The sequence below is a fragment of the Myotis nattereri genome (assembly GCF_964212035.1).
Source record: "Myotis nattereri genome assembly, chromosome: 16".
NCBI classification, from domain to species: domain Eukaryota; kingdom Metazoa; phylum Chordata; class Mammalia; order Chiroptera; family Vespertilionidae; genus Myotis; species Myotis nattereri.
In genome coordinates, this window is record NC_138091.1 from 55,150,027 (window position 1) to 55,176,536 (window position 26,510).

The 26,510-nt window shown below is 67.1% G+C and overlaps 1 protein-coding gene across 14 annotated transcripts in view; it reads right to left on the reverse strand.

Moving 5' to 3' along the window:
• RBFOX3 (RNA binding fox-1 homolog 3) overlaps positions 1-26,510 on the reverse strand; it is a 145,477-nt gene that overhangs the window by 26,357 nt on the left and 92,610 nt on the right. The window contains exon 1 of one of the 14 annotated variants that reach the window (XM_081110360.1): positions 18,763-18,956. The exons of the other annotated variants lie outside the window; for them this stretch is intronic. Within the exon in view, the coding sequence (XP_080966486.1) occupies positions 18,763-18,867 (105 nt within the window). The 5' untranslated portion in view covers positions 18,868-18,956. Of the gene's footprint in view, positions 1-18,762; positions 18,957-26,510 lie in introns of those variants that run through there. 14 annotated transcript variants of the gene reach the window in all.

The following is a 26,510-nucleotide window of genomic DNA, read 5'->3' on the forward strand; positions in this document are numbered from 1 at the left end:
TGAATGTGGCTCATTACGACTGAGATTCAACTGAAAAATCAATTTTTAATCGAAGGTATTCTCTGAACAGGCCCTGCTGCCCATGGCTGAGCACTGGTGGGATTCCCACCCAAGCTGCCCCTTCTCTGTGGACACCCCTCCCTGACCTGCTGACCCCACAGGACCAACCAGGCCTCCAGATTGCCCTCCGTCCCCGCCCCACTGGGCTTCAGAGGGTGAGGACCAGGTGGCCAGACCACCCTCAGAGGGGCCTGCTGGTGGGAGGGGCCTGCAGGTGGGAGGGGCCTGCAGGTGGGGGGGGCCGTTGGTGGGAGGGGTGTACAGGTGGGGAGGGCCCTGCAGGTGGGGAGCCGGCTGGTGGAGAGTCTGCCTCCCCTACACAGACTGGCTGGCTGGACGCTTGGGGTCCTCTGAACAGGCCAGGAGTGGCCACTTCTGGACTCAGCCTGGGTGCCTCACGGCGTGGGGTCTGGGCCTACTGGGAGGGGGGCAGGTTCTCCTGGGGCTGTTCTGGCTCTGGGCCCTCATCAAGGGGCCAGGACAGGGGACAAGAGGGTCCCAGGGAGCGCTGCCCCTCCCCCGCATCTCAGCAAGAGGCTCCTCCCGGCCTCCCCAGGGGTCTGGGCCTCAGGACGAGGGGATGAAGCGCAGTGACCTGAGGCAGGGCTGGTGGGAGACTGGAGCAGAGGGGTGTCCAATTTTAAAAGGACATGTTTTTTATTGATTTCAGAGAGGAAGGGAGAGAGACGGAAACATCAATGGTGAGAGAGAGAATCACTGACTGGCTGCCTCCTCCGCCCCGACCGGGAACCCAACCGCGACCTCCCACTTCATAGGTCGACGCTCACCCACGGAGCCACGCCGGCCGGAAAAGGGTCCATTTCTACCGGGGAACTCACCACGCACCCCCAGGACCGGCTCACGGCACAGGGATGAGACCCATTTACCTTCTCTTTCAGGGCAGCTGGCTGGGTCTGGGATGGACGGAGGCCCAGGACGGGCTCCTCGTGCCCGCACCCCGGATCGAGTGTCCCGGGGCCCGTCTGCTCCCCGCCAGGTGGGAGGCAGGCTGGTGAGACCCGGGAGGGCCGGGCGTGCGGGGCCACCAGCCAGCGCCCCACACCCCGGGCTCGGAGCCTGCCAGGGACCCTGCCTGCGCCCACGTGGGTGTCCGGCCCCGCGCCACAGCCTGTGACGAGGTGGCAGCTCGTCCTGAGCTCTGACAAGCGTCTTCGATCCAGCCTCCCTCTCATGCTAATGACAGGCAACACGGAACACGGCTGCGAGGGAAGAAAATTACTCCCTGAAAAGGAATTGACTGATCCCCATCATTTCTCAAGGAATCACTGACCTGTGAATATTTCATTACCCAGAACGCCGCGCCACCCATACAAAGCAGCCGCGGAGGCCCGTGGGCGCCGCTGGGACCAGGCGCGCGCCCCCCCCTCCCCCCCGCTGGTCCCCCCTCCAGGCTGTGTCCTCAGCACGGAAGTGACGGCCCGAGGCCTGGGCGCATCAGCGGGGCGGGGACCACCCACACTCCTGAGTGACGGCCCTGAGCACCTCCTGAGCTCCAGCCCCAGATCTGGGGTCCCGTCTCCAGCCGGGGTCCCTCCCGAGCCTCCCTCAGTTCTTTTCTGGTCTTGGGTGGGTGTGGTCTCGATGTTTCCAGAAGCTCCTGCTGCCCTGCTCTGTGGCCCCAGGGGCTGGGGGAGCAGTGCTTGGCCACGTGACTGCCGAGCTCGCCCTGGCGCTGGCCGCGACCAGGGTGGAGCTGGCCGGCTGTGGAGCCTCCCGGGGTCTCCGCTTCCAAGTCCCCAAACGAGGCTACGAACCGGAGCCCTTGCAGGTGCTGAGGGTGAAACGGGACAGGAAACCTCATCGCGGTGCCGTGACAAGGAGCCGGCAGCTGGACGTGGTTTTACGGGAGACGCTGTCCCAGGGCTCAGACGCAGGGTCTGAGGACGGGGGGCAGGCGGCGGCCCCCACGGTGGTCCCTGCACCTCCAGGGGCCTCTGAGGCTGGGCTGAGGCTGAGGCTGGACTCCCCAGAGGACGGGGAAGGCTGGGACCATCAGCCACTGAGTCTGCAGGATGGGCGGGTGGAGGGGACAGTCCGGGCTTTTCTCCAGGAATTGCAAGGGGCTGAAGGAAAGCCATTCCAGAAACACTAACAAGAACACCCCTCTCCCCACTCCCCTCCCCTCCCCACCACACACCCTCCCCGCCCCCCACCCTCCTCAATGCTGCTCTGGGCTGTGGGAGGGTGAGGGGCCCACAGACACCAACTGGTGACGGGCACCTTTCAGGGCTTGAGGCTCCTGCAGCTCCAGCAGCGGGGAAGGCGAGGGCCTGGCTGTTACTGCCGGCTCCATGGGGTGGGGGGGGGGGTGTTTCCAAGCCAGACTGCAGAGGCCTCCGCCTGCAGGCACAGGGCAGGGAGGAGTCAGGGCCCTCCTGGATCATGGGCTGCAGCGAGGAGCGGGTGCGGGGTGTGGGCTGGGCGCTGCAGGAGAGCTGGGTGCAGCCGGGAGGTGCTGACCGGGGGAGGGAGCTGCACAGGCGCGCGGGGCCCTGCAGCCGGACGAGCGCCGCATGGAGGAGCTGGAGGCAGCGAGGCGTGTGAGACGCCGGGAAGTGTGACTTGGGGGCGTCTGTGGAAAATTTCTGCCGCAGAACCTCACAATTTCCTTCCCTGCAGCCAGGGAGCCCCAGGAACCTGGGGCGCTGGGCCCAGCCATGTGCTCCCTGGAGCCTTCTCCACCTGCCCAACGCCCAGTCCGGTCCCAGGGCACTGAGCGGGGTTCCGGGACGCTGGGCGGGGTTCTGGGGCACTGGGCGGGGCGGGCTGCTGACCAAGGACCCGCAGCTCCCGGGAGGCTGGCCCTGCAGAGAAGGGGCAGGACGCCGCCATCTATCGCCAGGCGCGGGCTACCCTGAGCATCTCTGCAGCCAGGGCACCGCAGAGGGCACGTGGGGGTGGGAACCACTTCCTTAGGGGGACCCTGGCAGGGCGGGCACTTTCCAGTTGCCGGTGGGGGGGTGCTGTCTCCCACCCCCACAAGGGCTGCGGCAGGAGCCCTGGAAACGGGAAACAGTGAGGGGTGCTGAAGTGAGTGAGGCCGAGACAGGGCAGAACCCAAGGCAGCCGCCCTGAGGCTCAAGTTCTGGGCTCAGGCCTCCACCTCTGGGGGAGGGAGCAGACCCCACTGACCCCCCACTTCCCGGACTGGCCACGCTTGCCCTGTGCGACTCAGGGGCTCCCGGCCCCCCAGGCAACCCCGTGCAACCACTGAGCCACCCAGGCTGCTGATTTTCCTTTCTGCTTCCTCCCGACCATCATTTGCTGCCCTTAGCTGAGCCCTGTAGGCCCGGCCGCCCTAGAGCTGGGAGGGATGGGCCTACCTCCCACGCCTTCCTCAGAGCACCTGCGTACTTCTGTGTCACCTGCACACACACACACGCACATGCACACATGCACACATGCACACACACACACACAGGCAGCTGCCCCTCCCAGGCCCACGTGGCGTGTCCTTAGCCCCCAGGGCCCGAAGTGGAGGTGCCCTGCACAGACCTGAACGGCGGCCTGCCCCGCCTGCTGACGGGCGGGCAGCACCCGTGCTGGAGCATTGTGGGAAATCAGCCAGCGGGCACCCCTCCCCAGGGCTCTCTGCCACACCGAGATTTTATTCTGAATATTCAGCCCACAAAGTGGGGGTGTGGCTGCCCCAGAGGAGCTCAGGACCCACTCCACGTCCCAGGGCCCCCACTGATCCCCCAACAACCACCGAACCCCTCAGCATGCCTGGTCCCCCCTCCTCAGGCGCCCCTCGCCCAGCAAAGGGCCAGCTCTGCCCCCCGCGGGCAGGTGAGTGGGTGGGAGGTCCCGGACAGAGGGCTCCCAGCGCGGGGAGATGGACACCTCGGAGCGAAGCCAGCATGAAATATTCATGCGGTAAGTGGTGCAGTTTTGCCTGCATCCAGCCAACTTCATGTATATTTCAGAGTATTATGAAATGGTAATGTGCGACCGAGGCACCGAGACCCGGGCGGGGCGTGGGGGCGCGCCTGGGGCCTGTGGGTGGCCAGACGGGGGCCGGGCTGTGAGGCGGCGAGCTTGGGGCCAGGACGTGGGGGGCAGGGAAGTTCTGAGGTGAAGGCGAGGGCGCACCCCGTCTCCTCCTCACCCTGTTCTGAGTTGGCATCCTCGTCATGGGCAGAGGCAAGGAGGCCGCTGGGAACAGGGTGAGGAGGAGACGGGGTGCGCACCAGCTCCCCGGGGGGTGTGGCGGGGGCCGCGGGGCGGTGGAGGGGGGTGGGGTGGGGAGAGGGGTGCTCCTGTCTCCCATCCCCACAAGGGCTGTGGCAGGAGCCTTGGAAACTGGACACAGTGAGGGGCGTTGGAGTGAGTGAGGCCGAGACAGGCAGAACCCAAGGCAGCCGCCCTGAGGCTCAAGTTCTGGGCTCAGGCCTCCACCTCTGGGGGGGGAGGGGAGCAGACGCCACTGACCGGGAAGACCCCTGAGGGCTGCAGGACCGGGAAGAGCCGGCCCACCCCCACCCCTGGACAGAGGCCGGGGCACCCTCCTGTCCCTCGCTCTCCACCGGGCCTCTCCCCTCTGCGGCCCAGACAGCTCGGGTTTCAGCCAAGTCAGCACCGGCGCTCCTGGGCGCAGAGCAGCTGGCGCCTCTGGGGGATTTCGAGCGGGTCCTGCAGCCCCAAGGCGGCCGCCGGGGTCCCCTCCCTCAGGGTCCTGCCCAGCTGGGCGGACGGCAGCTCCGGCGAGCCCTCCGCTGGCCGGGGGTCTGATGTGGCTGCTGCTCTTGGGAGGGCATGCCTGGCCCCTTCATGGCTCTGCGATGCCCCCTGGGATCTCAGCCGGGTCCTAGGCTGCAGGGGTCACCCAGGGGCGAGCAAAGTGCCCTCCGGCCTCGGGCCCAGGTGTCCATCTCCTGGGCCAGGGCTCAGGTTCGGGGTCCCACCGTGGCTGGCCTGGTCTCCATTCCCCATTCACCCCAGGGACAAGGACCCCAGAGGTCTGGCGCCCCATGTCCTGCTGAGGCAGGGCAAGCCCTCGCTGAGCCCGCTGGGTGGCTGACTGGGTTTCCGTGTCCCCTCCTGCCACCCCTTTGGGGCAGGCCTAGGGTTCCAAGGTCAGCTGGACCCAGGGTTGACAACTGGAGCCCACGGGACAAAGCTGGCCCCCGGCTTGTTGGTGTAAATAAAGTTTTATCAGAAGCCAGCCGCACCCATTCACTTGCACAGTGTCCGTGGGTGTCTCCGCGCTGCAGCAGCCGAGCTGACTGACAGAGACGGACAGACAGACAGCTGGTCCAGCCTGACCCAGGTACGGCCTGGCCCCTCCCTGACCCCACCGGGCCCCTGAGCTGGGCCGCAGGACTGGCGCGCTGGCTTGCTGGAGCCCTCGGCGTCTGCGGATGGGAGCTGCCCCCCACCCCGCCCCCGCGGGAGTCAGAGAACGCAGGGCCCTGGGAGCGAGCGGGGACTCCATGCCCTTGGCTGGCGGCGGCGGCCTCCACTGTGGTCACTGGGTGAGAATGAATTTCATTCCTGGTGAACCACAGAGCCACACTGTCTGGCCTGCAGCCTCCCCGGCCAGGGCGGCCTCCTCCCCCCACTCCACGTGGGCCAGGGAGGTGGGGGAGGGGCTGAAGGGCCCAGGACCTGGGGAGAGCCTCTCCCGCCCGTGGACACTCCCCTTGTCTCTCTCTGTCTCATGTCCAGTCTCAGTCTGTCCTCACCCTCTGTCTCTGCTCTGGCCGGGGCGGGTGCCATTAGCACTGGGCACTGTCCAGGCTGCAGCTGGCCCCTGTGGCTTGAGAGTGGACTGACTCCTGGCCAAGGGCCTTTCTGCTGGCCCCCGGCCGACAGCATCCCTGCCCTCCGCCACCCGTCTGCCCCTCCTGCCAGCCTCCAGGAGGCCACCACGCGCCGCTCGCCCACTCCCCAAACAGGGACAGCCCCGTGTCTTCCCCGAGGCCGGAGGAACCCGCATCAGAAGCCCTGAGTGTAGAAGCCTGACCCCACCCGGGCAGACGAATCAAACTCAGAGGGAAACTGGCTGGTGCATTTACTGACGTCCCCAGGCAGGCAGCATGGAGGCCCGGAGGACCCGGCACAGGTCCCAGGAGCGCAGACGTCCGGAGCCCCGAGCCCCACCAGAGCCGTCTCCCAAGGGAGGCCAGCAGGGGGCGGGGCGGGGGGCGGGGGGCGGGGCAGGGGCGGCCCCACCCAGGCAGCTGCCACGGGTCCAGACTGTCCACCTCCGCCGCCCAGAGGCCGAGGGCAGCCACGCTTTGTCGGGCTTGGCACACCATGGCCACGGGGCCCGGGGGCACTGCCACTCGCTGGCCATGCAGCCCGACGTTGGAACAACTGCTGCCGGTGGATCGTAATCGCAGGCCGAGAGAGACCGTGCACGGGTGGCTCTGGGCTCGGCGGCGTCGGCACCGCCTCAGTCCGGTTCCGCGCTGACCTGCGTCCCCTCCACACCCAGGCGGCGCACCGGGCAGGCACCGGGCAGCAGCTGCAGCGGAGGGAGGCCTGCAGAGGCGACCGGGGTTAGAGGCGGTCTCGTGGGCGGGCCCTCGTCCAACCTGACTGGCGTCCTCGTGAGAAGAGATCAGGACACAGACACCCAGCGGGACGCCGAGCGAGGACACGGGGACAGGACGCCCGTCTACGCGCCAAGGAGAGCGGCCGCCACAGCCCTGCCAACACCCCGTCTCAAGCTCCAGCCTCGGCCTGAGACGGTGGCTGCTGTTCACGCTGCCGGCCCGTGCAAACCGATACGGCCGCTTACAGACAACGGGCAGGCTGCCCTGCCCCGTGCCCGCTTCCTCGGCCGTGAATGGGGTGACGAGGTGCCCCCTGGAGGGGCTGGGTGGTTAAGGGTGGAAAGAGCTTTGTCCAGACGGGCACAGCTCGCTCTCACTGCCGCCGCCCTTTCTCCACTTTCCCGGTCAGGACACCCAGCCCCCGTGGCGCCCACGCCCCTCTGAGCCCCAGACCACCCCCCGGGGGACCAGGGCTTCCTGCAGGGCGGACAGCGGCCACCACACCAAAACCCACAGCTGCCCGGCTGGTGTGGTTCAGTGGTTGAGCGTCGACCTATGAACCAAGAGGTCAGGGTTTGATTCCCACTCAGGGCACAGGCCCAGGTTGCGCGCTCCATCCCCAGTGTGAGCCGTGCAGGAGGCAGCCGATCCATGATTCTCTCTCATCATGGATGTTTCCATCTTTCTCTCCCTCTCTTTTCCTCTCTGAAATCAATAAAAATATTTTAAAACCCCACCGCTGCCCAAGGACACCAGGCAGCCACTCAGTGGGCCTTTGGGGAGTGGAGACAGGAAGAAATTCCGGGGGACCGGCAGATCAGAAATCACTTTCAGCCGCCCCCCTAGAGGCCCCTCCCCTCCCCCCCAAGAACCGGGAGCTGGCAGAGCCGCTCCGCCTCATCACACCAGCTGCCCAATCCCGCTTCCCCTCGCCCAGCCCGGCGTAATGGGGCATTAGAGGCAAATTGAATTTCCCTTTAATTACAAGGGCCCGCAGATAGCGTTTATTTGTAATCGGGAGTTAATGTGGTTTCCCCCTCCTGCCATGAGGGGCTGTCTGCACACACATGATCTTGCCTTGGGGGTGGGACGGAGACAGGGCCCTGCCCGGGGCCCTGCCCTCCACGGCGCTGACATGGGACACTCCCGCCCCGCCTCCGGCCCGCCCTCGCCAAGCCCCCCGCACGCAGGCCGACGTGTGGCTGTCACATACATGTCGCACGGCTCACACATGCATGAGCTGTCCTAATAGACAGACGGGAGCATAATTTCCCTCCAGTTACATACTCAGCGCTTCTGAGAAAATGAGATTTTAGTGATTCAATTGGACTGAGAAGCAGGGCTATAAAAAAATGAAATTTGTAACCATTGTGCAGTTAAATTAGTTAAATGGAGAGGAAGGAGCTGTGGAAATTGACCCGCGATCTCCTAAGGACTAATCAGACATTTGAACCGAGTTGTGCTAACAGAGCCCTGGGGCGTTGCGGGTGGCGAGGGTGGCACGGCGGCCGGGCCGCGGCGGCCGGGCCTGGCGTGGGGGCGGGGCCTGCAGGCGGGGGCGGGGCCAGGAGGACCGAGGGAGGCCCTGCAGGAGGGAGGGGAGGAGCGGGAGAGGCAGGTGCTGGGATGGAAAAACCCGAGCACACACTTCCAGGACCTGGCGGTTCCCACTGCAGCGTTTCGGAGCTGCCCCTGGTGCCACCTGCAGTGGGGGTCGCCAAGGGGACCCAGTCGCCAAGGCCTGTGCGAGAGCTGGTGCAGGCGTGGCGGGGGCTGGCGGGGGCGAGTGACAGACGGGACTGAAACTGCAGGGTCCCCGTGCTCCTCCAACCCCAAACCCAGAGGCTCAAGCTGCAGGGATGGGGGGGGGGAGGCAACTTCCCCGGCCGCCCAGCCCACCTCTGCCGCCTCTCCCCCCACCTCCCCGGTCCTCCCTGGGGGCCCTATAGCCAGGGGCCAGGGGCCAGGGGTCCCTCGGGTGGAAGGTGGTCACTAAACTGGGGGCTCTGAGTTTCAGGGGTGGCAGCAGGCCGGGGCCTTTCTGGGGGAAAGAGGCTGCCTGGCTGGGCCCCCTGGGTCAGCGCTGGGCACGGACCCCCAGTGCCTTGGGTGTCCAGACCAGCTGCTGACGCCAGCTCTAGGGGAACCCCAGGCCCCGGAAACGAGGCTGTCATTCTGCTCTGCAGGCCGGGGCGCAGCTCCGGGAGGGCGTGCAGAAGCGGGGGGCATCCCACAGACCCTCTTTCTGACTCCGGCCAGACCCCTCTGTGGTCAGACGCCACCAGGGGAACAGCTAGTGGGGACCCAGGCAGGGCAGCGCGTCGCTGGGCCTGAGAGCGGGCGGGGGTTGAGCAGGAAGGAGGAGCTGCTCAGCCCACACGAGGGGCCCGCTGCTCCGGTGGTGCCCGGGGTGCGGGGCCAGTCCGTCGGGCCTGCTTCCCATCCAACTGCATCGAAAGCCTTGCAGACTGGGAGCCCACTTTCCCCGGCGCCAGGGACCACCTGAGGCAGAGCCCGGTGCCCTGCGCTCAGCTGCTTCTGCCCAGGCACAGCGAGCGGCTCCCGGCCAGATGGCGTCCAGACGAGCCGCTGCGCCCACCCCACCCAGCCTCCTCTGGGCCTTTGCCAAAGCCTGACCCTTATGCTGAGCTGGGTAAACGGGCGGGACTCCACGGGTGGGTGGCCCCTGCGACCCGCCCCTGCCCCTGCCCCGGCCTGAGCTGGTTCCAGACCATCAGCAGGAGCAGCTCCTGCTCTCGCAGCGCCCACGGCGGGCGAGGCCCTCACCCCTGCAGCTGGGACAGAGGCAGAGGGCAGAGCCGCAAGGACGCTGGAGGCGGCGGCAGGAAGGGTCCCGTGTCCGGCTCTGGGAGGGTGGCCTGGCTGCAATCGGCAGGCTCCCACTGGCCCTGTCGGTCCTGGGAAGAGGCTGCCATTGGAGAGCGGGCGGGAGGGGGTGTTCAAGAGAGGTTTGGGGGTGCGGGCAGGGCAGCTCACTGCATCAGCAGCTCCCATGCAGGCCCAGGCCAAGCTCATTTGGGGCGATTCCATTTACCCCTCACATCCCCCCAGGCCTGCGTGCTGGCCCCCAGGGGAGGCGGGGGCTGGGGCGTGGCCCTTGGAGGAAGGCAGACAGAGGCCGCCCCCCCTCGCCCCCCGCCGCCTGTCAGATCCCCCCTGGGGGTGGGCAGCGTTTCCCCTTTTCTGTCTGGGAGTGGGGGGGGGGTCTCCGTTCCCAGTTCGAGGAGGAAGGTGAGTTGGACTAGATGCCTGGCCGCTTTTGCCAGGGAAACGGTGCCACAGGGACTGCAGGGCAGGGGTCAGAACACAGACAGCCCCCGGCTAAGGGCTGGGAGCCCTGGTGGGGGTGGGAGGGGATGTGTGGGGTCCAGGTTCCATGAGGGTGGGCGGGGAGCAGGTGGGGGGCCGAGTGTCCGGGGCGGGCCCGGCACACCCTCAGCATCCGGCTCACTCCAGGGCCGGGCAGCTTACTCATCTTCCACGCTGGGCGCCAGGAACAAAACGCGCTTTACCCCCTAAGGCAGACCCGCACCCTCATCTGCCTGGAGCCGGAAGCAGCCTGCCAGCCTAGGATGCATCCAGAGGGAGGGGCAGGGGACGGGGCAGGGAGGAGGCGTGGTCGGCGCCCCAGCCTCTCCCCCGCCCCCTGGGCTGCGGCAAACCCTTCCAATATTTACCCTGCTTCTTCTTCCAAAAGGGGGACAAGGAGGAAGCCATCGGAAGGGGGAGGAGGGAGGGAAATCCAGGTTCCTCGCTGGGAGTTAACTAGTCTGACTCGGTCCTAATGGAGAGCCCCCAGCACATGCCTCTCACAGTGAAGGTGGTGCCGCCTCCCGTGTTCGCCCTGAGACTGAGGGGGAAGCCTGGTGGGGGCCTGGAGGCAGCGGTGGGCACGAGGGGGGATCCCCTCTCTTGGGGGGCAGGTGCCCGTGGGCCCACGAGGCAGAACTGGGCAGGCACGACTCCTCCCGACCGGCCTTCACTGGGCACAATGGTGCCTCTTCCACCCATCCCTTCGAGGTCTTTCTGCCGCTCCGGGCCCTGCAGGAATTCTGGCTTTGCCCGGGGGGCACTGCCCCTCCTTTGGCATCAGTAGGAGCCCTGCCCTCCAGTGTGACTTGGGGGTTTGCACCGAGGGTATCCCCCTCCCCCTCCCAGGTTCTGTGGGCTTCCAGAAGGTAGCTGAGGTCAGAGGTCAGATAGGGGAGGAACCATGACCCACAGGCCCCAGGTTCACACACAGGGAGACTGAGGCCAGGGAGGCGGAGGCAGGGGGGCGGGTGCTGCAGGTCCGTACCCCACGTGCCCAGAGCTGGGTGGGGCCCCGGGGATCACGGGCCACAGACCGAGGGATCAGGAGGCCTACAAGGCCCTCTGGACCAGCCAAGGCCGACCCTGCCTGTCACACCAGCCCAGGACCGAGAAGCCACGAGCACCCCCTCCCGTCTAGGAGCCTGAGGGCAGAGCGCACACCTCACGCCGTCCTGTCCAAGGAGCCACACTGCAGCGCCCACGGAACACTGCAGCCTGAACCCCACGATTCCGTCCCTCACGGTCAGAACCGGTGACTCCACAGAGACCGAGAGAGGACGGCGGCAGCCAGGGGCTGGGGAGGGAGGCTTAGCGCACCTGGAGCTTTTTGGGGAGCGGGGGTGAAACTGTTCTGGACCTGGCCAGGTGTCTGTGAGGGCGGCTTGGGGACCTGGCCAGGTGTCTGTGAGGGTGGCTTAGGGACCTGGCCAGGTGTCTGTGAGGGTGGCTTAGGGACCTGGCCAGGTGTCTGTGAGGGTGGCTTAGGGACCTGGCCAGGTGTCTGTGAGGGCGGCTTGGGGACCTGGCCAGGTGTCTGTGAGGGTGGCTTGGGGACCTGGCCAGGTGTCTGTGAGGGCGGCTTGGGGACCTGGCCAGGTATCCGTGAGGGCGGCTTGGGGACCTGGCCAGGTGTCCGTGAGGGCGGCTTGGGGACCTGGCCAGGTGTCTGTGAGGGCAGCTTGGGGACCTGGCCAGGTGTCTGTGAGGGTGGCTTGGGGACCTGGCCAGGTGTCTGTGAGGGTGGCTTAGGGACCTGGCCAGGTGTCTGTGAGGGTGGCTTGGGGACCTGGCCAGGTGTCTGTGAGGGCGGCTTAGGGACCTGGCCAGGTATCCGTGAGGGCGGCTTGGGGACCTGGCCAGGTGTCCGTGAGGGCGGCTTGGGGACCTGGCCAGGTATCCGTGAGGGCGGCTTGGGGACCTGGCCAGGTGTCTGTGAGGGCGGCTTGGGGACCTGGCCAGGTGTCTGTGAGGGCGGCTTGGGGACCTGGCCAGGTGTCTGTGAGGGTGGCTTGGGGACCTGGCCAGGTGTCTGTGAGGGTGGCTTGGGGACCTGGCCAGGTGTCTGTGAGGGTGGCTTGGGGACACTGGGGCTGGGGGCCACTGACCCCTCTGGAGTGGGGAGTTCGTATCCCACCTAACTTGCAAATGAGCTTTGGGGTGCTTTTACTTGGGGGACAGCAGAACCCAGGAGGGGCTGCCTCAAGCCAAAGCTCAGCTCAGAGCAGATGTGAAGGGAGAACAGGAGGGGAAGGTGTTAAGCCTGCAGAAGGGTGTGGCCAGATGTGCACATCTGTCTGGCTGCACAGGCAGGAAAGGAGGCCAGTGCAGGAGCGGGCCCAGGGTCCTGGGGGGGCGTGCGGCCGGCCCGGTGCCTGTGGAGGGGAGGCCGCTTTCTGCCCAGGAGCTTGGCTGGGCCGAGGTCACTGCCACGGCCACCAGCGCAGCCTACCCTTCACGAGTCAGCACCAACCTCAAGCCAGGGCTCACCGATTCCACAGGGACCGTCCGGGGGACACTCTTCTGCAAAATCTCCCCACTCCCCCCATCTCATCCCCGCTGCCCGCCCGTCAGGCTCCTGGCCCCTTGTCCCGGCCTCACATCGGCTGTTCCCTGGTCTGCAGCCTCCTCTTCCCTCCGGGTTACGCTTCCTCCCCCACCGACCTGATCACGCCGCTGCCCGGCCCCCAGGCCCTCCACGGCCCCCGCTGCCTATTGGGAAAAGCCCAAGTTTCTCAGCTTAGACCCCGAAACATCCCGGGCGACACCCTCCCTCGTGCCCCAGGTTCCGGGTCGTCCAGGAATTCGCCCTGAACCCACTCAACTGCGTGTCTCTCCATAGGAACTGCCTCCTCCCTGCAGGCCGGCCCCGCCCCCAGGCTCCCCTGCGGCAGGGCTCAGCCCACAGAAGCCCAGGGCAGTGCCCCCTCCTCCAGCCGCCCTCCGACCGCCCCCACCCCCGACAGAACGAGCCTCATTCCTTCTAGACTGAGCGGCCACTAGCCACGTGTGGTCCCTGAGCGTTGGAAGCATGGCCGGTCCGATGGACGTCAAAGGTTTCGCGTGAGAAAAGACGCCACGTGTCCGTCGCGTGTAGAGCGAGCGAGTGTCGCCATGCAAGTGTTTGGGGTTGGGCGCGACAGCAGACCACTCACACGCATCTCAGCTGCTGCTTTTCGCTTCGGGAAGCGCAGCTGCTGGGGAAGCCGGGGTCACGCGTGGTCCGACGCCCCTCCGTGGACAGGGCTGCTCTGGGCCAGGGGTTTGCAGACTTTCCCCGTCAAGTTTTCCAGCAAATATTTGGGTTTTGCGGGCATGTGGACTCTGTGGCGACGGCCCGGCCCGGCCACAGCGGCACGGAGGCCGCCACCGACGGCACGTGAGCGAGCGCGTGTGGCCGTGAGCCAGGACCACGTCTCACACAAGCGGACGGTGTGGCCTGGTGCTCTCTGCCACAGCACCGGTTCCGGGCTTTCGCAGAACGTGTTCATAAAAAGGGGAAGAAGGGTACTGATTCGAACGCTAACCTTTCATTTACCAAATGAGGACATTAAATAGGAGCAGCGGCCCCACCGCCACGTGAGCACACGGGCAGCCGCGCACGCACGTGAGGGTTTCTCTTCACGGAAACACGCTGCTCTCAGGTGGTTTCTCCACCTTCCCACGGAGGCGAAGGCTCCGGGCTGCAGCCGGGCTCCGGGCCGTGCGCAAGGCCAGCCCCGCGTCAGGAGGACCCCGCGTCAGGGCCCTGAGACCCTCGGGCACAGGCAGAATGTCAAGGCCACCCTGTCCACACCCCCTGAAATGGCAGGCTCTGGAGCGGCGCGACGCCCCCCGCCTCCCCCTCCCGCATTTTGTGCTGATTCCGATGCGGGAGGTAGGGGGGCCCGTGGGCTGTCGCTGCTGCGTCTGCAGACTGGGCTCCGAGCAGCGAGGCCCGGAGCTGCGCCTCCCGGCAGCAGGTCCGCCATGTTCAGCACAAGCCCCCGCGAGCCCGAGCCCGTGGAGCGTGGCCAGTGCGCACGAGGACGGGCTGCGGAGGCTGCGCCGGTTCCACACACTCAGCACCCAGCCGGGATGTGAGCCCTCCATCCTGTCTCCCTGCCGTCACGCCCAGAGGGTAGCATCTGGGACACAAGGGTTAGAGAAAGCGAATTCGCCTCGCCTGCCCCTTGCACTGTGTGTGAGTGGCTGTGAGCAAACGTGAACCTTCCTGCTGGCTGGCGCCGTGTCTGTGTGACAGCATCGCTCCCGAGCCTCTGAGACGGAGAGACAGCGGCCTCTGGAATCCCTCTGGCCACGGGGAACTCACCACCTCACACGACCACCAAACTGCAGCTGGGAGGTGGCAGAAGGCACCAGCGGAGATCCCACCGAAACCACCCCTCCCTACACTGGCCGAGGTTTGCCTGGACCCACTCCCCCCCGAGAATATGACACTGGGACAAGTGCTCACGCACACTGTCCACTTCTAAGTCCACTTCCCGCCCAGCCTGGTCCCTTTGCTCGCTCCCTAATGAAGGGATGGGCCCAAGAGGAGACCGGTGGGTTGAGCAGAGCTGCCATCAGAACCCGAAGGTCCCTGAGCCCTCTGCCCGCTGGGGGTTGGGTCCCTCGCTCTGTAGATAAGGCCCCAGAGGCCCCCAGAGACCAGCGGGAGCTCTAGGCCACTGGCCCTGGGCAGTCGGCCCCCTCCCGCCACTCGCTGGGGGGTGGGGCGGTGGTACCCACAGCTGTTCCCCAGCTGGAGTGGAGGGCACCTCTCAGGACCACCTGGTGGGGGTGCTGGAGGGAGTCAGCCCCGCTGGTCCCCAGGAGATGCCCTCTGCCACATGCGCAGCCCCTACCGGACCATGCAGCCATCTGACCATGGCTGGCAGGCCACAGGGGTGGGGGTGGGGGCGGGCGCATGCGCTGGCGGGAGTGCAGGGGATGGGGAGGGGGTCTGGAATCTCTGGAAGTGGGGTGACGGGGAAAGCAGAGAGGACATGGATGCGGGGAGAAAGGGGGACGGGCGGGAAGCAGGAGAGGCTTGGGAGTGAGGAATCTTCTAGGGCCAACGACTGACTGGAGGTGGACCCGAGAGGCCGAGGGCTGGCTGGGAAGCACAGATTCCGGTGCTGGGGGGACAGGGACAGCTCGCTGAAGAAGAGGGTGGCCAGCTGTGTGCGTTGGCCCCTCGGGCAGCCAGGGGTGCTCGCAGGCGCCCACGTCACCGAGAGCAAGTGTGTCCCAGACAGGGTCCCCGGAGCCACCCCCAGCGCCGCAGCATCCGGGAGGGGCTCCCCTGCTGCCCTAAGGCACCCTTCCTCCCGCCCTGGGAGCAACGGCTCCCCAAAGCAGAGCTTCCTAGTGAACCTCAAAACCGCCCGAGAGGTCTGACTCCCCTCGGGGACGCTTCCTGCCTCTGCTGACTCCAGAAACAATCGGCACCGCACCCCGAAACCGGACGGAAACCCCGCAGCCTCCCGGAGACCAGGGCGACTGGCAGCCGCGCTGCCTGTGGTTCCATCCTGATTAAGCGTAAAGATGACAAGATGGAGGGAACTCAGAACGCAGCCCCGGGAAGGCCCAGGAGCTCCCACTCTCGGGGGCCAGCGGCCCCTCCCCCATCACCATCCAACACGGCTTTTCACGCTCTTAAGACCCCGGCTCTCTCCCCCGGCGCGGTTCCCGGCTCTGCCCAGCAGCGCTAGGATGCTCTTCTACAGGGCATGACCGTGACAAACCCCATTTCGTGGGCCTGGGGTTTCCTCCCTCTCTCTCCAAGTGTCTCCCATGGGCGCCCAGCCAGGCCTCCGGGGAGCCTCTCGGAGGGTCTGTGTTTCAGACCAGGCCCTTCCTTCCCCGGAAAGGTGACCAGGATCACCCCACTCCTCACTGGCCACGGTGCAGCAGGGACCACAGCCTCCCGTGTCGTACCCCAGGGCCAGATGTGGGGGGACCAGTGTCCTGGGCTGCCCTGGAAGATGGCCCAGGTACTCACAGGGAGCCAGAGCCGCCAGGTGGGGAAACCAAGGCCAGGCCTCGTGGGGTGGAACCTGAGTGGCACCAGGACCATCCCGGGGAGGTGAGCTCTTAATGAACCCCACAACCCAGCCGGCAGCGGGAGCCTCCTGGCGTGGGTGACCCGAAGTCCGGCCTCGGTCAGGGCTCTCAGGGCCGAATGGCCGAGAGGAGGGTTGACAACTCGCGCCCCTAATTGATTGCAGAGCCGCTGTGTCTTGGGGGGACGCGGCCCGGATCCCAGCACACTCGGTGCGGCCCACGCAGCCACGAAGCCGGAGAAGGCTGCTGCCTCCCGGAGAGGGTGGAATTCTACTGGCCGGGGCTGGGTTTCTCCTTCCCGGAGGCGGTCGCCAAGCGGGCCTGCCCGGCGCGCCTCTCACGGTGCCGCAAACCCCGTCTGGTCTTGCTTGGTTTCCCGTCTCCTGCGCTGCTATCGAACATGCTGTTGAGACCCAATGTGCAGCCTGCAGACCTGCCACCCTCCCGGGGAGCCTGCGGGGAGCCAGCCTGGCTCCGGAGGCCTGGCTGGGGCCACCCGGGCCCCTCCTCACCTGCCCTCCCCTTCCAGGCCACTCGGGAGCCGCGGGCTCTGGAGAGCTGGTCTGGGGCAAACCAAGTCCCGCACTGTCACTGCTTACGTGGTCAGCCTTGTCCCCCAGAGCTGCATGTGCTCCTATACAACCGTGCCCGAGGAAGAGCCAGGAGGTGGCTGCATTCTAGAACATTCCCACCCCGCTGAGACACGGCACCCTGCAGACAGTTGCGAAGGAAACTGGGTGCTTCGACGCCTGGCCTGATGGGCAACCGCTGTCTTTTCCAAACAACTGCCCTCACGGGATGGGGATGGCTCCAAACACCACCCACCGGGGGCACATTCGCCCAGCCCTGGAGGGGTCGGGGTGCCTTTCCCCAATCACCAGCGCTGGTCCGACCCCCCTAAGACAGCGCCCCGTCTGGCACCCCACGGAGGCCTGCAGCTACTTCATCTGGACTCAGCCCTCCCACTGGGGCCAGAGGCTGGAGGCCCGCCTGTCTCCGGGGGAGCGAGCTGACCTAAGAGCACAGTCCACGCTGGGGTCCTCTCCCATCCCACACGCTGCCTGCCGCCCAGGCGGCCCTGCGGGGGGCGGGGCTTGGGTGGGGCACATCCGGCTTCTCCAGCCTCTGCTCCCGGGACCCTGTAAGACCTGCACGGCCTCAGTCCGCACCTGAGGTCCCTACGGGACCTCCGCCATCACGCACATCTGGGAGGTGCCAGGAAACCCACCTGTGAGGTGCCCCCTGGCTGTCTGCACCCCAAATGACGATGGGGAATTCTGGGAGCCGGCCTTGGCCCGGTGGGTGGGGGCCCCTCAGCTGCTCTTGCTGCCCCTGAGCTGTGTCCAGGACGGCCCAGATGTCACAGTTGGCTCTAGGGATGGTACGGACCGGCCTCTGCAGTCGCTGACATGCCTGGCAGTTCTGCTGCGTGAGTCCTGGTACCGGGCCGACCCAAACGCCCAGCAGCCCAGGGGCTGGGCCCTGGCTCAGGGCTGAGGGCCCATCTGTCCACAGCGCCTCCTGAGCCACCTCCCCCGGCCCCTTCTTTCTGGGTTCCCGGGAGAGCCCACGGGGCACAAAAGACAAGAAGCCGCCATGCAAAGGCCCAACCGCACCTGGAACCTCTCACTGTCTCCAGGGAACACACACTCTGGTCCTCCCTCCCACACCCAGGCGGGGAGGGGGAGGGGTTCCCTGGACTCCAGGCCTGTCTGGCCCGGACCGTGGGGCTCAGGGGGCACCCCACCTCCCACCCCCAGTGCCGGGTGCTGACCAGGTCCTGTGGGAGCGGTCTGCTGGGCCCGGCAGCCCCGGGACAGGCAGCCCGAAGCTCTCTGGCCTCCCCGGTAGCCCCCAGGCCCCTGCAGACCGCGCACAGGCCGAGGGCTAACCGTAAAGGAGGCAGCGCCGCACCCACAGGCAGGAGGGAGGGTAGGTCAGGAGGCTGGGCCCCAGGGCGCTGCAGCCCCCGGGCTCTGGCCAGCCTGGCGCTGGGAACGCAGCCGGGGAGGCGAGGGATGAAGCCCTGGTTGTCCCCATTTCGGGCAGGGACGACCCTAATTCCGCATCGGGTGGGATGGCAGGGTCCCCGCCCCCACACGGGGCCAGAGGGCCGCAGGCAGCTGAGGCTCTGCACACCCTCCTGGGGAGCATTCTGGGGGACCTGGGGGTTCAGAGTCGCTGGGTTTCTAGCTCTCCTCGCCAGCCCGAGCTTCCTGCAGCCCCGCAGATGGCAGAAGTCTGGCCCCAGCCCCCTTCCCCCTGGAGCTCCCGGGCCTTGCTCGCCAGCCCCACGGACGGGTGGCCCTCCTCCCCGTAGGCCCAACACGCAGTTCCCGCTGCAGCAGAGCTGGCGTCCGCGCCGCAGCCACCTCCGCCTCCGTCTCCGTCCGCCCCCTGGCTTTCCCCGCTCAGCGGGAGGGGGCCCAGCTCCCCGATCTCCCACCCTCCGGGCTGACGCGAAGTTCCCCAAAGTGACCAGGGCGCTGAGAACGCCTCCCCCTCCCCCGGCTTCCCCCGAGGCTCCGCCCGCCACCCCCTCCTGCGCCCTCGGAAAAGTTGCAAGCAAAGCCCCAAACTCTGGTCCCCCCACACGCCCTGCGCAGCGCGAGCCCCCGCCGACCCCCACGCACGGCCCCTGCGCAGGGGCGCAGCTACCCGCACCGGGACCCGAACCTTGACCGGAGCGCAGCGGGGGCCCAGCGCGACCGGAGGCGAGCGAGTGCGGGGTGGGCGGCGGTGCTGGCGCACGTGCGCGGGGCGGGGGGGTCGCGGGGCTGGGCCCGCCAGGCCGGGGGCTTACCTGTTGGAGGTAGAGGAAGGCGGGCGGGCAGGGCACGGCGTGCGGGAGCATGCTGCCGGAGTTGGACAGCAGGAGGCAGCCGGAGTTCGCCATGGAGCACAGCATGGGGCGGCCGGGGGGCGCCCCGCGGGAGGCAGCTCTGCGCCGCTCGCACCCTCCGCGTCCCTTGGCGAGTGCGCGCGCCCTGCCTCCCGGGCGCCCTCTGGGTCTCGGTCTGCTCCTCCTCTCCCCCCTCCTCCCCCTCGTGGCGCGGCGTGGCGTGGCGCTCCCGAACAGCAAAGCAGGAGGAAAGCCCTGCGCCTCGCTCCTCCGAGCTCCCACCCGGCGCGGATGCTGAGCGCGCGAGAATATGGCCAGAGAGGCTCCGTGCGCGAGACGAGAGGACGGCGGGGGGGGGGGGGGGGGCGCCACTTTAGCCCCAGCCCTGCCTGCAAAGAGCGGTGCGTGTGCGAGTGCGAGTGCGCGTGTGCGCGCGTGTGTAGCGGTGGGAGGGGAGTCCCTGGACCAACACCAAACAGCCCCGCGGAGGGAAGGGAACCCGGGCGCAGGCACGACAGCTGATCCCGCGCTTAACCCCCAGCCCGCGCACCCTCCCGCCGCCCCAGCGCTGCGCTCTCCAACCCGCCTCCCCACAGCAACTGCTCTTGGGTTTGGGGTCTGGAGGCTGCCTCCCCCTCCCCGCTCCACAGGCCACTGCGGAGAGAGGAGCGGCCGCCTCTGCCGCTGCCAGCGTTGGAGAAGCCCTGTCCGTAGGGAGCCGGCCTGGGGCGGGATGGCGGTGATGTAATGAGGACATCCACGCAGAGGCCTCCGCTGGGGCCGCTCCTCCTGGTGTCCAGGGCTCGGAAGCCCAGCCGGAGCCCCTGCGAACCTCTCCTGCCCTCCGGTGGCCCCCAGACTCCCTTTCCGCCCCTGCCTGCCACAGGCATGTCGTCCTATGGATCCTTAATATGGACTGGGGGTCAAGGGGCACTGGCTACCACGCATCCTCCCCTCCCCACATCCGGGCACCAGACCTGACCTCGTGCACACACGTCCACCCAGCAGGAGTGCGCGGGTCCCCACCCCTGGCCCCGTCAGCGCTGGGCCTAGGTCTGTCCCCACACCACCACGTGACAGGTGTGTGAGTGCCCACATAAACCTGCAGCTTCACCTGCTCCCCACCCCCCCCCCCCACGGGCCTGCCACGCAGCCACACTCGCCAGGTGCCCACTGGCTAGGCTCAGTGCCCAGGTCCAGCGCAGGTGAGCGTGGCTGTGAGAGGCCGAGGCAGCAGAACACGCCTCACCTCTCACCCATTCCCCCGCTTCTCCCGGGCAAGGGGCGAGTCTCAGGTGCCCAGCAGCAGCTCTGGACTCGCCCGTCCTCCCTAAAGGCATCTGGGATCCCCCTCTTCTCACTTCCAAGAACAAGCCCTGTTCTGGAGGGGGGCAGGGCTGGGACCCCTGGCAAGGCCTGGGAGGCGTGCGGAGGCCTCCCGTGCACGCTGTGTGGCCTCAGGGAAGTCACTGTGCTCTCTGGACTTCACCTCTGAGCTGCCCGGGGCCCTCACTGCTGCCGGTGGACACGGCCCCTCAGGCTGGAGCAGCGAGGAGGACGGAGGGAGGGTGCCCTTGGCGCCCTGCGCCCGTCTGGGCACCAGCTCCGAGCTCCTTCTGAACAAGGCGGGGGGGAGGTGCCCCTCGACACCCTCTCCCAGGCACCCAGGCCGCTCCAATGAGGCAGCTCCTGGCTTACCTTCCTCCTGGAGAGCGAGGGGAGGGTGCCATCTGGCAGGAAAGGGAAGGGAAGGGCGGGGGGGGGGGGGCTTCGGGAGTGGCGCCAGGGAGAGCCGCCCCCCTGGCCTGGTCGCTGCACCTGCCTGACCTTTGTCTGGAATCCCAGGCAGGGATGCTGCCAGGGGTGGCTCGGGCACGCAGTGGGGGGTGGGAACCTTGGCTGTGGACTGGCCAGGGGTCCCTCTGCCGTCCGGCGGACGGTTATTGACTTGGTCTCTCTGGAGCGGCGCCCCTACAGCCTAAGTCGCTGGTGGGGAGGCCTGGCCCTGAGGCCCAGGCGTCCGGAGCAGCAGCACCCGCTGGGCACAGCGTTTGCAAGTGACCTGGCAGAGGGCTCGCCTGTGGAGTGTGCCAGCCCAGAGCGGCCGGGACGCAAGAGCAGGGGCAGCAGCCCCCGCCAGTCGCACGGCTCTGCCCTCCTGTTTCTGAAGCCCCACCACCACCCCGGCTCTGCCCTCTCCCGGCCCCGTCAGGTGTCACTGCTCCTGGCCTGAGGACACTGGAATCTGGGGCAGCCACGACACGCTCACCCTCAGCCCCGGGTGCCCGGTCCACCTGCCTGGGGACCATCCCCTCACGGATGGCCCGTTGTGACCCCACATCCACTGAGATCCAGGCTTGTTCCTTCCGCACGGGGGCTGGGGAGCGGACCCTGAACAGCGCCCAGCATGTGACTTCTGACTGAGACCCACTGAGTGCAGACCCCAGGCTCCGGACGGGAGCAATGGCGGTCTCTGTCCCGGAGCGAGACACCGTCCGGTGGGGAAACCAAGCCCTCACAGGAGGCTGCAGCCTGCTGTGCCGAGAGCTGGAACAGCCCAGGGTCACGGGAGCTCAGATCTGGGGCACAGTCAGGGAAGGTCCCCAGAGGGACCCTTGCACTCAGCCACCAGCCCCCCAAGAAGCCAGGGTGGGGCTGATGCCAGATGGGTTTCGGCACCTGGTCAGCCTCGGGCCTCTCAGCCCAGCCACCTGCCTCCATCAGCCGGCTACTCACACCCCGGCTCCTTCGAGCCCGAGGAGAGCAAACCGGGCCTGGAGGAAAACCCTCCGAAAAGGATGCGAGCGGCGTGTGTGTCCGGCTCACGCCTCAGGACGGGGCCTGCGTGCCCACCGCCTGCCTCCGTGGTGTGGCCTGGACTTCGGACTTCCACCAGGAGCCGATGACTAAATGGCAGGTTGAGGAGGCTCGGCCCGCTGGGAGGTGACCAGCGGGTCAGGCGAGGAGCAGCTGGACACTGCAGCCACCTGGGCTCCCATCTCCCCTCGAGAGTCCAAGGGTCGTGAGGGCACAGATCTCGCGGGCTGGTCCAGAGCAGCATCCCAGCGCCTGGCACCCTCCGGGCAGGGGTGAGTGGTTGGCCCTGCGCTCCTGCAGGCCTGTCCCGGCGGTGGGTCGGCCGCAGCCGCCAGGTCCAGGAAGCACGGGCCCTTCGACCCTCCAACGGTGCTCCTGGGCACCCCCGGGGCACGGCCCGCCCACCCTGACACTGTCAGCAACCTTGCCCTCCTCACCTGACCTGCAGGGCCTGGCACTGGGTGGCATGTTAGACTGTGGGATACGGTAGTCTCCAGCCCCCCCCCCCCCAGCCCTCTGGAGACCCTGGTGCCTCCTGGGCCAGGTGGGCGGCCTGAGTGGCAGGTGGGAAAGCCCGGCCCGGGGCTCTGCCGCCCCCGCTTCTGGGTGAAGGAAGGCTGCGAGCCGGGAAGAGCTGTCAGTCAGCGCTAATATTCACGACGGACGAAAAGAGCCAGGGAGAGAGATCCCGTTCGCCCTGAATCTGAGAGGGCTTGTTAGGGAGGCAGGAACTGAGCTGCAATTATTTCTGTGCTCCTGGGCACCCTATAAATACCAGGCAGGCGCCTCCGAGGCCCAGATGGTGCCGGGGCTCCGGAGAGCACCCGGATCTTCCTGCCCCCGCCCCGCCCGCGTCACCTTCCCCGAGGAGCCCCGCTGGGTGCAGGCGCTGCCCCCACTGCCCCTCCCAGGGCAGGGCCTGGCTGTCCCTCCCTCCCTGACGAGCCCCAGGCCCATGGAGGGGAGCTTGGTCTCCATGGGAGACCCAGGCCCACGGAACCGTGCAAACACCTCAGCCCTTCGGTGTGCTCCTCGGTGGCACAGGTGACGCCGGGAGAACATGTGCCAGAAAGTGCTCACAACGGCCTGTGATTTAAAATATAACATGGGGCCCTGGACGGTGTGGCTCAGTGGATAGAGCGTTGGCCTGAAGGGTCCCGGGTTCAATTCCGGTCAAGGGCACATGCCCAAGTTGCGGGCTCGATCCCCAGTAGGGGGTGTGCAGGAGGCAGCCAATCAATGATTCTCTCCCTCTCCCTCTCCCTTCCTCTCTGAAACCAATAAAAAAATATTTTAAAAAATAATAATGTGGAGAGTTCTGTGGCCAAACGGTTTGGGGGAGTGTTGCCTAGGACAGCACCCCCAGCCCGCCCTTGGGAAACTCCCAAGGCTGCACACGGACCCCTCCAGCAGGAAGCAGGAGGCACTGAGGTCCCTTTAGGGGAGGGGCGTGCTCCTCTTCCCCATCTGAGAGCCAGGCTGGCATCGCAGGCTTCGCCACGCAGAGAGGACAGCGTGGAGCCGGCAAAGGCGTGCCAGGACGAGGGGTGAGCTCACCGTCTCCGGTTGCAGCTGGGCTGTCATCTCCGGCTTCCCGCAGAGCCAGGCCATCCTGCCCGGCTTCAGGGCGCTTGGCACAGGCTGGGGACCAGGCGGGGGACCAGGAGGGGGACGGGCAGAGCTGCAGGGGCATCTCCGCGGGGGCGGGGCGGGGTGGGCACAGTCACTGTGCTGTGTGAGGGGGTGTGGGGGACGCGAGCAGCCTCTCTTATGTGAACCAGCCGACACCCACATCCCCGGCCGAGCCCTCTCCCCGGCGCTGGGGCCCCAGTTCCACAGCCGCGGGGCTGAGCGCAGTCAGGAGGAAGCCCCGAGCGAGGGCAGGGCCGCTGGGACGCCTCCGACAGCCACTGTCAGGGAGGTCAGACTGAGGACAGAAGCACTTGACCTTCTTGAAAAATACAGGGAGTTGGGGGCTGTTTCTGCCTCGTCCTGGGGTGTCTAACTCTCCCAGCGCCACAGAAAGGTGGCTGGGGAGGCCCTGCAAGGAGAGAGATGGAAACGGGGCCAGAGGCAGGGCCCTGGCTGACCCAGTCACTCTGGAGGCGTCCAGCAGGGGGCCCACACCCCCCAGGGCCTCCCCTTAAAGGTCAGGCCCGTGAGGAGGGGGTGCTGGGGAGCTCCCCACCCCTACACCCCGAGCCGCCGCCGAGTGCCCAGGCCGCCCTGGCAGCACCCATGTCCAGCCGGGTGGGGGCCTCCCACCCACGGATGCCACCCCCTGGCCCCAGCCCTGAGGGCAGCAAATGTAGCAATGGGGAAAGGAAGTTTATTTATCTGTTTAATTAGGAGGCGTTTGCAGCCGCATTCGGGTCCATCTGTCTCACTTACAGCCATGTCCCAGCAAAATTAAACATTATAAATACCAGAGACTGAAAGCAAAGGGCATGCTCCACGCTCGGGGTACACGCTCGGGGTACACACTTGGGGTACACGCTCCACACTCGGGGTACACACTCGGGGTACACTCTCAGGGTACACGCTCGGGGTACACGCTCGGGGTACACGGGCAGAACCAGAGCCGCGCAGGCTTACAGCTACGAGCACCTCTTCCCCTGATGGGCTCCTCGCCCCTCGGGCCTGGGACCAAGGAAGGTGCTCGCACACGGGAGGGGCCAAGTTTATTTATTTTCTTTTTTTAAATATTTTTTTCTTGATTTCAGAGAGGAAGGGAGAGGGAGAGAGAGAAACATCCATGATGAGAGAGAATCACGGATCGGCTGCCTCCTGTACGCCCCAACCTGGGATGGAGCCCACAACCTGGGCCTGTTCCCTGACCGGGAATCGAACCCTGACCTCCTGGTTCCTAGGTCGATGCTCAACCATTGAGCCACACCAGCCGGGCACAGTTGGCCTCTTGGCTCTGTCATCAAACAAATCTCACTTAACAGAGAAACCCATGTCCCCGCCTTCAGCCTGGGGCGGGGAGAGGCCACAGAGGGCCAGGCCCGACGAAGCCCTGTGGCGAGGGTGGTGGCCAGGGGTGGCCTGGGCCAGGGACGTGACCGGCAGGCCCTCCGAACCCTGAGCCAAGTGGGACGACACTGGATCAAGCATCGGCCGGCAGCGCCAGCCCGGCTCTCCCCAAGTTAAAAGGCAGCCTCAGTGCCTCGGGGAAACCCATGTCGGGCCTGGCCCTCAGCGCGGCCCCTGCCCCTGCCCCTTTGTGCCCCTAAAACCAAGGCATCTGCTCATTAAAAGCCCAGGAGGAGCCCCCGGCAGCAGAGCCCAGAGGGACAGCGCTGTCCTGGGAAGCGCGTGGCCCCAGGGAGGCGGTGCACGGTGTCCGGCGGCTGGTGCCAAGCTGCAGCAGGAGCTGAGCAATGGAGCAGGGAGGGGGCTGGCGTGGGAGGGGGCCCGTGTGTGTGGGGGGAGGGGGACGAGGGTGGGAGGCAGGGGGTGGGGGGTGGGAGGCTCTTCCAACAAAGCCTCGTGGGCGCTGAGCTTGTCCCCGACTCGCAGGGGCAGGGACAGGCTTGTCTGCCAGGAGGCCGAGGGCCAGACATTTACCTGCCAACGCCCCTCCGCACAGCCCAGGGCAACGGGACCAAATCTGAGCTCCTTGCTCGGGCTTTGAGGGGCGGGAGCCCCGGGCCAGGGGGAGAGCGGGGCGGGCAGGACCTCTGTGGGCACGATGCAGCTGAGGGAGGGGCAAGGGTGCTGCTGAGCCTCCTGGACACCCCCCCCCCCAACTGCGAGGGCAGGGAAGCTGGTGTCTCTGCTGCAGGCGTGGGGCATGTCCGCCAGCCCTGCTGCCCCCCCCCCCCCCCGTTGCCTGCTCCCTCCTGCTCCTGGGGAGGGGGAGCCCTTCTCTGTCCCGATGGCTCGAGCACGGGGTCCGGGGCTGCTTCGGCACCGCATGGCTCTCCAGCTCCAAGGCCTGAGTCTCTGAGAACTCCCTGGCGGGCGGCTCCGGGAGGTGGGCAGCCCCGGAGGCCCCTGCACGGCTCTCATAAGCCCTGGCCTCTCCCTGCGGAGAGCTGCTGCAATCGGACGGGAGGGGAGGTGGGGGTCGGGGGGAGCCAGCAGTTCCTTTTCTCCTTCCCCAGGAGGCGGTGACTTTTGATTCCAGCGTGATGAATACACAGCCAGCGGACACTGTGGCTACGGCAGCTTTTATTCTCCCAGGACACCCGACTGGGGAGCAGAACGCGGCGAGGAGCCCGCCCCGCGGTAGATCAAACACGGGCCTTCAGATCGCTCCGTGGCCCAATTTCTCATCGCTGCTGCCACCCGAGAACCTCCCAGCCCCGAGCCTGTCTCGCCCTTTTCCAGGGGTGGGGGCCAGGGCGGACGCGGATGTCCACAGCGGGAGCCCGCCTGGCAGCCAGGAGACAGGGCCGGAAGGACTGGGCCCTTCCACTGCGCAGGTTCGAGCCCTTCAGCACCGGGGACAGCTCCTGCGCCCCCAGGGCGTCCAGCGGGCACCTCCTGCCTTCCTCAGCCAAACCTGTGGGGGTGTAAGGACCTCAGTGTCGGGAGGTGGCCGGTGGCGAGCCCTGCAAATGGCCAGATGGCCAGCTTTCCCCACCCCAGCCTCCCAGCCCAGGAGCCTGCACACCCTCGCCAGCAGCCTCAGCCGGGCGGGCCTGCTCTCGCTCTGGCTTCCTCATTCTCAGGCTCCTGAGACCCCCAGAGAGAAGCAGCTGCTCTGAGCACCACCTGCTGGCCCCCCAGCTCGGCCCTGGTGCCCGCAGCTCCTGGGGTCCAGCCGTCTCCCTTCTGGCACAGTCTTATTCCCTCCCCACTTGCCTCACTGGCATCTCCCGAAAGGCAGGCAGACTTCTCATCGAGCACCTGGGGGCTCCCGGGCGGGGTGGGGTGGGGTGGGG